The sequence below is a fragment of the Plecotus auritus genome, assembly GCF_963455305.1.
Source record: "Plecotus auritus genome assembly, chromosome: 10".
Taxonomy (NCBI): domain Eukaryota; kingdom Metazoa; phylum Chordata; class Mammalia; order Chiroptera; family Vespertilionidae; genus Plecotus; species Plecotus auritus.
In genome coordinates this window covers 8509143-8519046 of record NC_137785.1, presented here as the reverse complement: position 1 = coordinate 8519046, position 9904 = coordinate 8509143, and the positions used below count along the sequence as shown (strand labels likewise).

Sequence of the window (9904 nt, the reverse complement as noted above, 5' to 3'; positions counted from 1 at the left end):
CTCTGATTATCAGTGAAGTGGAGCATTTTTCCATGTCTCTTGGCCATCTTATCCACACTGCAGCCCAGGCAGAGCTGATGACACTTCTGATGGCATCAGAAGCAGATGCTCTTAAGTACGAGTGTCTGTTTTGTGACATTAACTTTGTATAATGGATTCAATGGAGACACTTGAACAACCTCTGCAAGCTACATTTGGCCTGAAAGAGACAGATGCCTAATGGCCTGAATGAAGAAACAATGCCTGCCATTCAGAAAGACCAGGTCCTAAAGAAAAATATACAAAACCAGCTGCTAAAGGAAGCCACGCAGGGGCCTCAGAAACAAACTTGCCCTGGAAATCATATCCCCTGAAGGCGCTTGAGGGTCCTGAGTATACTTGGTGTGTTCTTGGGCTATTTGCTGTCAAAACCAGGCCTGGAGTCAGCTGAGGAAATACCAGATCATGACCTTGGAGCATAGGAACTACATTACCCAGAAGGCCGGGCGTGGAATGACAACAGGCTAAGCCAATGGAAGCTCAGCAAATGCGTTTCCGTTTTTCCAGTTCTGGAGGGCGGGACGACCGGAAGTCCTAGTCGGATTTTGTCTTCTCTCCTTTTGGTCTCGCGGGGGTCAGCAGTTTCAGGTCGCAGACGCCAGTGGAGAAGGCAGGAGAGTGGTGCTCCCTGCCTCACAGCCCACGGTGGGAGCCTGCAGGGTGCTCACAGCTCACACTTGGGATTGAAGCTCCCAGTCGCTACGTGGACCGCGCCAGGCCTCGGACAGGAACCGCCATTCCCTGGGCGGCTGCTTCTCCCGCTGCTCCCGCCCCGCTCGGCCCACAGAGTGCAATGGCGGCGCCCCCGCTGAGGAGCTGCGCTGAGGTGAGTTCCTGTCCCCCGGGCCCTCACTGCCTCCTCACACCGAACACCACAGCCCGGGTGCGGGCGGCTGTCACGTCCGCCAGCTCAGCCCCGCATGGAAGACCGTGAGGAAGGAGGAGGGGAGAGAGGAGTGTTGTGGCTTCTGAGGACACAGCCGGTGCAGGGCAGAGAGGACAGGGGTGACTTGCATCTGAGGTTCCCCTGAGGGTGTGGGCTGTGAGGATTGGCGGACAGATCAGAGGCTGCAGGGAGGACGTCACAGACTCATTGGGGTTTTCCGGGCTGTGGGGTCCATCAGAGGCCTGGGGCGGTCCTGGACCCGGCTGGAAGACAAGCTCTCTACATGCCATGTGCCAAGTTCATGGGTGAGTCCAGCGAGACCCAGTGGCATTGGAGCGGGAAGGGGGCAGAGCTGAGGGAGTGAACCTGGGTCTGAAGATGGGAAGGGGTTAAAGATTACCCAGTGGTGTGCACATCTGGAGGAAGGGTGAGCTGATTTAAAGGTGAAGAATAAGCTCGCCCTTGGCTTTTTATTGGAGGCAGGATCTAGAGACTTAGGTGGTATTGCCTGGGGCCTGGGAGGCATGGCCTAGAGCTTAAATGGCATTGCTCTTTCCCCTCCCCTCCCCCAATCCTTCCCACCCAACCCAGCTGCTCTGCTGAGGGCAATCCCAGTGAGTAATGGGACTGTGATGAGAGAGCAGCCTGCACTGGCGTTAGGGCCTGGTGTCCACACTAACCGGGTGCCCTGGAGGAGGTTGATGCGGGGAAGGTGTGTAAGGAGTAGGATTGGGGGTTCTCAGAGAGACAGCTCTGGTTTCAATTGTCTCCATTCTGACAGGTTGGCGTGACCTTTGAGGACATTGCCCTGTACTTCTCCAGGGAGGAATGGAGCCTCCTTGATGAGGGTCAGAGACAGCTGTACCTGAATGTGATGCTGGAGAACTTTGAACTTATATCCTCGCTGGGTAAGACCCTCACTCTCACCAGTGACCTGGGCTTGGCTTTGCGATTTCCCAGGCCCCATCTCCCAGGGTGTGCTCTGTCCTCCCCTGTAGACTGTGGTTCTGCTTGATTTTTCCAGTTTCCTGGGTAGTTGGTGTCCTGGGGAGGGTTGGTCTGTTTCCACTGCTCCCTTCTATTCCTGAAGTCCCAATTCTCCCCGCTGTACTAAGTTCACAGGGAAGGACTTGTGGTTGGTAGTGTTGCAGGAAGTCTGAGGGATTCCACCTTGATCAGCGAGGAAAGCATTTTCTATATTCCTGTTGGTCATTAGTGCATATTTTTTGGAGGATTGTCTCTACATCCTTATCCTTTTTATTAACTGTATTTTTTTGGTTAAAGAGTCTTTTGACTACCTTGTATATTTTATATATTAATTGCTTATTACATACAGGAACACAGTGTGTGTTTTTTTTGTGCTTAATTGTGCTTCACAGATACTGCTCTCCCAGGCCCACTTTTTTACTACAAAGTCCACGTTTTTGGCAACAGTGCAGTCAGCACCTCCATTGCCACCATTTTTCCAGCAAGCTCAGATGCTTGTTACTAGTGCTTAGCAATAAAGTATTTTTAATAAAGATATATTGAGTTTGTTTTTGAGACAGAATCATTGCATTGTTAATTGCCTGCAGTATAGTATTAACATATCTTTATTATTCACCAGGAACTCCCAACTATTTGTGTGAATTTCTGTCTATATTGCAATATTCTCTTTATTATGCTGATCAGAACTGAATCCACAATCTCTCCCAAGTTATTCCTTCATATGATTTGCCTGTATTTCCTCCAATCCTCTAGATTGCCTTTCATTTCATTTTGTTTATTGCTTTGTACTGTGAAGAAGCTTTTTTCTTTATTTGTTGCAATCTGGACTGTTTGTTTTCTCTATTTTGTGTGGTGGTTGGTGTCACATCCGGAAAATCTTGTCCAAAACAAACCTCCAAAACTTTTTCTCTAGGTTGGCTTGAAGGACTTTTAAGTTATAGCATTGACATTTATTTATTTATTTATTTATTTATTTATTTATTTATTTATTTAAAAAATATATATTTTATTGATTTTTTTACAGAGAGGAAGAGAGAGGGATAGAGTTAGAAACATCGATGAGAGAGAAACATCGATCAGTTGCCTCCTGCACACCTCCTACTGCGGATGTGCCCGCAACCAAGGCACATGCCCTTGACCAGAATCGAACCCGGGAACTTTCAGTCCACAGGCCGACGCTCTATCCACTGAGCCAAACTGGTCAGGGCTAGCATTGACATTTAATACTGTCATGCAGGTTGAGTTAAATTTTATCAGAGGTGTCCAGTATTGTTGCTTTACATGTGAGTGTTGATTTTTAGCAGCACCATTCATTGAAGAAACTATCTTTCCCTTCTTCTGTGTCTTGCAGCTTTGTCAAAGATTACTTGCAAGTATGTGCCTGGGTTTATTTCTGTGTTTTTTGTTCTTTTCTATTGTGTCTGTGGTTCTTCAATAACACACTGTTTGTTTGCTTTCTCTTTGAAGTAAATTGAAGTCATGAAGTGGGATGCCACCAGCTTTGTTCTCACTCAAGATTGCTTTTGTTAGTGGACCTGTTTTCATTCTATATATTTCAAGATTCTCTTCATTTCTTTGTAAAATACCATTGGAGTGATCATCAGGATTGCATTTAATCTGTAGATAGCTTTGTGTACTATAGTTATCTTCTTAACTATATTTCTTAAATTCATGAACACAGGATGTTTTTTAATTTATTTGTGTTTTCTTCTATTCCTTTTATCTCTGTACTAGAGGCCCAGTGCATGACACGGGGTTGGGGGTCCCCCAGCCCCACCTGCACTCTCTCCAATTGGGACCATTGGCTCCTAACTGCTTACCTGCCTGCCTGCCTCATCGCCCCTAACCATTCTGCCTGCCAGCCTGATTGCCCCCAACTGCCTCCCCAACTGCTCCCCTCTGCCGGCCTTATTGCCTCCAACTGCCACCCCTTGCTGGCCTTCCCCATTGTTTAGTGTCTGAGCCTTTACAGCATGAGGACATGAGAGTGTGATGACCATTTGCATATTAGCTCTTTATTATATAAGATTATAGGGTTCAATGTATAGATGTTCCACCTTTTGGCCAAATGTATTCATATTTTTTTTATTAGTTTAATACTATTGTAAATTTGACTCCCTTCATTTTTCTATCAAAGAATTTATTATTAGTGTGTAGAAATGGAACTGATGTTTGTATGTTTATTTTGCTTCCTGTAACTTTTCTGAATTTAATTCTTTATTATTCTTTTATCTTCACCCAGGTAGTGTGAATACTTTTTCCATTGATTTTCTTTCAGAGAGACGAAAAAGAGAGACAGACAGATAGAGAGAAACATCGATTGGTTGCCTTCCACATTTGCCCATACTGGTAGCGGTATCAGATTGCAACCAAGGGACTTGCCCTTTACTGGGAATCTAACCCTCCATTGCACAGGCCAGCACTCTCACCACTGAGCAACACGGGCCAGGGCTATTTATTCTATAAATTATACTAAATATATATATATATATGTTTTTATTGATTTTAGATATCAAGAGGAAGAGAGAGAGAGATTGAAACATCAGTGATGAGAGAGAATCATTGATGGGCTGCCTCCTGCAAAACCCACACTGCTGATTGAGCTCAACCTGTGCATGTGCCTGGACAAGGAATTGTGAATTGATTGGGTTGATGCTCAATCACTGAGCCATACTAGCCATCCTTTATTTATTTACTAGAGGCCCGGTGTATGGATTTGTGCACTGCTGGGGTCCCTCGGCCTGGCCTGCACCCTCTTGCATTCCGGAACCCCTTAGGGGATGTAGGAGAGGTAGTTTCGGCCCAATCCCTGCACGCCAGGCCAAGGGATCCTCCTGGTGCACAAATCCATGCACTGGGCCTCTAATATGCATAAAATATCTTTGATTAATCTCTTCATCCCCTCTCCTCTCCCCCTTCCCTCTGTGATTCATCGGTCTGTTCCATGTTTCCAGGCCTGTGGTTTCCGCTCCTGTGTTGAGTGTCTGCTCTCTGGTGGTCAGTGCGCATCATAGGTATCAGCTGGTCAGCCTGTCAGCCAGTCACTTAGGCTTTTATATATATAGATTTTAGAGACAGGAAGGGAGACAGCAAAAGAGAAAGAGGCAAACATTGATCTGCTGTTCTACCCTCTATGAATTACTGGCTCTCCCCTGCATGTGCCCTGATGGAGGATCAAACCCACAACCTTGGTGCATAGGGACCACACACTCACCAACTGAGCCACCTGCCTGGGCCTCTGAATTTGTTTATTAATTTCAGAAGCTCATATGGGATCTTGACAAATATCTCTATGGAGGGTCATGTCATCTGCTAATAACAACATCTCTTATTTTTTTATATATATATATTTTTATTGATATTTTACAGAGAGGAAGGGAGAGGGATAGAGAGCTAGAAACATCGATGAGAGAGAAACATCGATGAGCTGCCTCCTGCACACCCCCCACCGGGGATGTGCCCGTAACCAAGGTACATGCCCTTGACCGGAATCGAACCCAGGACCCTTCAGTCCGCAGGCCGACGCTCTATCCACTGAGCCAAACCAGTTTCGGCACAACATCTCTTATATTGCATTGTGTTTCTTTACAGTTTATTTGAGGCTTTTTTTTCTGTTAGTGTAGTTAAAGTTTTTCTAATTTTGTATCTTTCAAATACCTTTTAGGTATTCTTGTATTTTGTCTTGTGTCCTTATTTATGTTTGTTCTTATATTTATTGTTTCCTTCTTTTGCAACCTTTGGTTTTACTTTCTTGTTGTGTTTCTAGTTTTCTGAGGTGCCAGTATTTTTTTGAGAGCTTTTTTCATATTGTAGGCATTTATTCCTATAAAATTGGCTTAGAATTGCATTTTTGGAATTTTATACATGAGCTTTGGTAGGCTGTCTTTTGATTTACTTTGTCTCTAGACCTTTTTGAGTTCTCTTTTTTATTTGACTACCTTGGAATTACTATTTTTTATATTCAGTTTCAGATAGAGAGAAAGAGAGAGAGAGAGAGAGAGAGAGAGAGAGATCATTGTGAGGGAGAAACATCAATCAGTTGTCTACACACATGTCCTAACTGGAAATGGAACCTACATACTGATATGTGCCCTGACTGGAAATCGAATCCGAGACCCCTAGGGCAGTGGTCGGCAAACTCATTAGTCAACAGAGCCAAATATCAACAGTACAACGATTGAAATTTCTTTTGAGAGCCAAATTTTTTAAACTTAAACTTCTTCTAACGCCACTTCTTCAAAATAGACTCGCTCAGGCCATGGTATTTTGTGGAAGAGCCACACTCAAGAGGCCAAAGAGCCCCATGTGGCTCGCGAGCCGCAGTTTGCCGACCACGGCCCTAGGGTCACAGGACGATACTCCAACCAACTGAGCCACACTGGCCAGGGTATTCTCTGGTTATTTCTTTAATATATTTTTATTGATTTCAGACAGAAAGGGAGATGGAGAGAGAGAAATATCAGTGATGAGACAGAATCATGATTGGCTGCCTCCTGCATGCCCCGTACTGGGGATTGAGCCCAAAACCTGGGCATGTGCCTTTGACTGGAATTCAATCTGGGACCCTAGTGTTGGAATCCAATCCGGGACCCTTCAGTCTGCAGGTCTATGTTCTAGCCACTGAGCCAAACCGGCTAGGGCCATTCTGTGTTTTTTAAAAAAAAAATTTGCAGTATTTTTCGAATAATAGACCACTATGGTCAATTATAGCAGAAGCACATTGGTTGATAGAGGTAACTCTGACCCTTGTTTTTGACTGTAGCTATCTTCAAATATGTTTGTTCACCTAGTCTTTCCAGTCATTTGTTCTATGCAGTTGTCCTTATTTGGTGTTCTATATTACTGTTTGTCTTCATTGTACTCTTATTCCCATTTCCTGTGGGTTTTTTAATTCATGGATAGCTGTCTACTTACTCTGGGATGGGGGAAGATGCTCGTGTCTCTGATTCTGCTGATGTCATTCACATAACTCTTTTGCCTAAGATCTCATCTGTGCTGTGCTGTTGTACCACAGTGTTGACCATCCATCTTTCCAATGTTTCTTTTACGATTTCTATCTTTTATCCCGTGCAATGGCTCAACTGGGAATTAAGCGGAAGAATCATTTCTGCATCACAGTAGAAACATTACTTTATGAATGACACAGTGGACAGGCAGGCGGTCTTGCCTAAGTAAAGGGCTGTTGGGGAGGTTTTTACACCTGGACTTTGTTACATTCATAACTAGGAACCCGTTTGGTTCAACAGTGTTTTGTTACCATTGCCCATTCCTCACCCAATTCTACTTGTTCTTGCTTATTGTTGACACTCTGCCAATGACTCAGTTTTAATAGTGATCAGTGCTCACTCTACTTGGATTCCCTGTCCATGGATAACCTAACCTCTCTAAATTTTTCACCTCCACCTCTTTCACTGGTCTTTCTTTAGTGCCCTCCACCATTGGTCTATACCTGCAGAGCCTTAGAGTGCACACCTGTTACTATATTGAGGTAGAACATCACGTGCTCTAATAGAATTGATTTTTATGGGTTTGATTTTTATGGGTCTTTGTCAAATTATTCTACACAGACTCACGTCACCGGCATGAAAGTCCTTATGGAAGCCATTTGTGGAGGAACAACTAGCAGACCCTTCCTCTCTTATTTGTATCCCATCCTGTGCTTCTGTCCCTCCCTTGGGGAGATTTTCACCATTGACTGACCTTTGGGGCCAAGAGATGTATAACAGCCATTTCCTCCGAGTCTATGGAATCATGTCTAGTCATGACAGATAAACATTTATAGTGAAGATATAATGTCAGCATGTACTTCACCAACGTTTTCTTTTATTTAGGCTGCTGCTGTGGAGCAGAGAATATGGAGGCCCCGACTGAACAGAAGGTTTCTGTAAGAGTATCACAGGCAAGGAATCCCAAGGTTGCCTTGTCTTCACAGAAGAGCCACCCCTGTGAGAGTTGTGGACTCGTCTTGGGAAATATTTTCCACGTGATGGAGCTGCAGGCAACACAATACAGACAGATATTGTTGAGGTGTGGGGCATGTGGAAAACAATTTTGTTTCAGTGCACAATTTCACCAGCAACATGTGAGAGAGAAGACTTCCGTTAGAGGTGTGGACAGGATTTCACTTGCAAACAGCTGCAATTTCAAGTTGTCTCAGAATCATTTCACATGTGGGGAGGTTGGGCAGGGTATACATACCTGGTCAGGACATCTCCACCTAATGGCTACTCAGACCAGGGACAGGCCAAAAGGTATTTCGAAGTGTGGGGTAAAGTTTCAAAGGGGAAGAAAATACTATACTCAAAAAGAATATAACAAAGTCATTGGCTGCAATCACACGTTTATCCAGGACAAGTGTTTACATTCTGGAAGTCAATGTTTTCTGTGCTGTGAATGTGGAAATTACTTTACCAAATTTTCTAGCTTTCATTATCAACAGAGTGTTCACACTGGAGAAAACCCTTATGAGTGCAGTGAATGTGGGAAAACTTTTACTAATAGCAGTGGCCTCTGTTGTCATCAGAGAGTTGACAATGGAGAAAAGACTTATGAGTGCAGTGAATGTGGGGAATCTTCTATGAGTAACACTGCAATTCATGATCATCATCTTATTCACACTGCAGAAAGGCCTTATCAGTGTCGTGAATGTGGGAATTCTTTTGCCAGTATCACTACCCTTCATCGTCATCAGAGAGTTCACACTGGAGAAAAGCCTTACAAATGTAGTGAATGTGGGAAATGTTTTACGACGATGCATAGCCTTCATTGTCATCAAAGACTTCACACTGGAGAAAGTCCTTATGAGTGCAGTGAATGTGGGAAATCTTTTACCCGGAGCAGTAGCCTCTGTAATCATCAAAGTTTACACACTGGAGAAAGGCGTTATGTGTGCAGTGAATGTCCAAAATCTTTTACCACTAGCACTGATCTTTGTCGTCATCAGAGAGTTCACACCGGAGAAAAGCCTTATAAATGCAGTCAATGTGGGAAATCTTTTGCCAGTAGTAGTTGCCTTCGGTGTCATCAGAGAGTTCATACTGGAGAAAAGCCTTCTAAATGTGGTGAGTGTGGGAAATCTTTTACCACTAGCAGTGATCTTCGTCGTCATCAGAGAGTTCATACTGGAGAAAAGCCTTATAAATGCAGTCAATGTGGGAAATCCTTTACCACTAGCAGTTATCTTCGTTGTCATCAGAGAGTTCACACTGGAGAAAAGCCTTATAAATGCAGTGAATGTGCAAAATCTTTTATGACTAGCAGTGAGGTTCGTCGTCATGAGAGAGTTCACACTGGAGAAAAGCCTTATAAATGCAGTGAATGTACGAAATCTTTTACCACTTGGAATGGCCTCCACTATCATCAGCAATTTCACACTGCAGAGAAGCCTTCCTAATGCAGTGAATGTGGGAAATCTATTACCACTTAAGACCTATCTTCATAGTCATCAGAGAGTTCATACAGGATAAAAGGCTTATAAAAGCAGTGAATGTGAGAAATCTTTTACAAGTATCAGTGGTCTCCCAATATCAGAGACTTCACACTGCAGAAAGCCCTTATGAGTGCAATTAACATAAGATATCTCTCATCCAAATTCTAAATTTGTTCTTTACATATGTGTTCACGTGTGATACTTTCCTTAGATGTGTAGGATGTTGTTTCTCAGGTCTTAACAATAGCATAAAAAGTTGTAAAGTCTCATTTGTCTGCATTATATCTCATATATTTTAAAAAATTTTAAAATATATTTTATTGATTTTTTTAACAGAAGAAGGGAGAGAGATAGAGAGTCAGAAACATGGATGGGAGAGAAACAATCAGCTGCCTCCTGCTCATGTCCTATTGGGGATGTGCTCACAACCCAGGTACATGCCCTTGACCAGAATCGAACCCGGAACCCTTGAGTCCGCAGGCCAACACTCTATCCACTGAGCCAAACCAGTTAGGGCTATCTCATATATTTAAACACAATATGTAAAGTCCCCACAAGTGTTT

General features: G+C 43.8%; 1 protein-coding gene across 1 annotated transcript; it reads left to right on the top strand.

The window, feature by feature from the left end:
* The first annotated feature begins 559 nt into the window (after window positions 1–559).
* Window positions 560–9638, top strand: LOC308235829 (uncharacterized protein). Its single transcript, XM_080644982.1, has 3 exons — window positions 560–865; window positions 1707–1833; window positions 7744–9638. Exons 1-3 carry the CDS (start codon window positions 833–835, stop codon window positions 9303–9305), a joined length of 1722 nt encoding a protein of 573 aa, XP_080501108.1. The 5' UTR covers window positions 560–832; the 3' UTR covers window positions 9306–9638.
* The last annotated feature ends 266 nt before the right edge of the window (window positions 9639–9904 follow it).

Coding starts and splice junctions, on each gene's coding strand:
- LOC308235829 (XM_080644982.1), top strand. CDS start 833: ATGGCGGCGCCCCCGCTGAGGAGCTGCGCTGAG. Junction 866..1,706: donor CGCTGAGGAGCTGCGCTGAG/GTGAGTTCCTGT, acceptor CCATTCTGACAG/GTTGGCGTGACCTTTGAGGA. Junction 1,834..7,743: donor TGAACTTATATCCTCGCTGG/GTAAGACCCTCA, acceptor TCTTTTATTTAG/GCTGCTGCTGTGGAGCAGAG.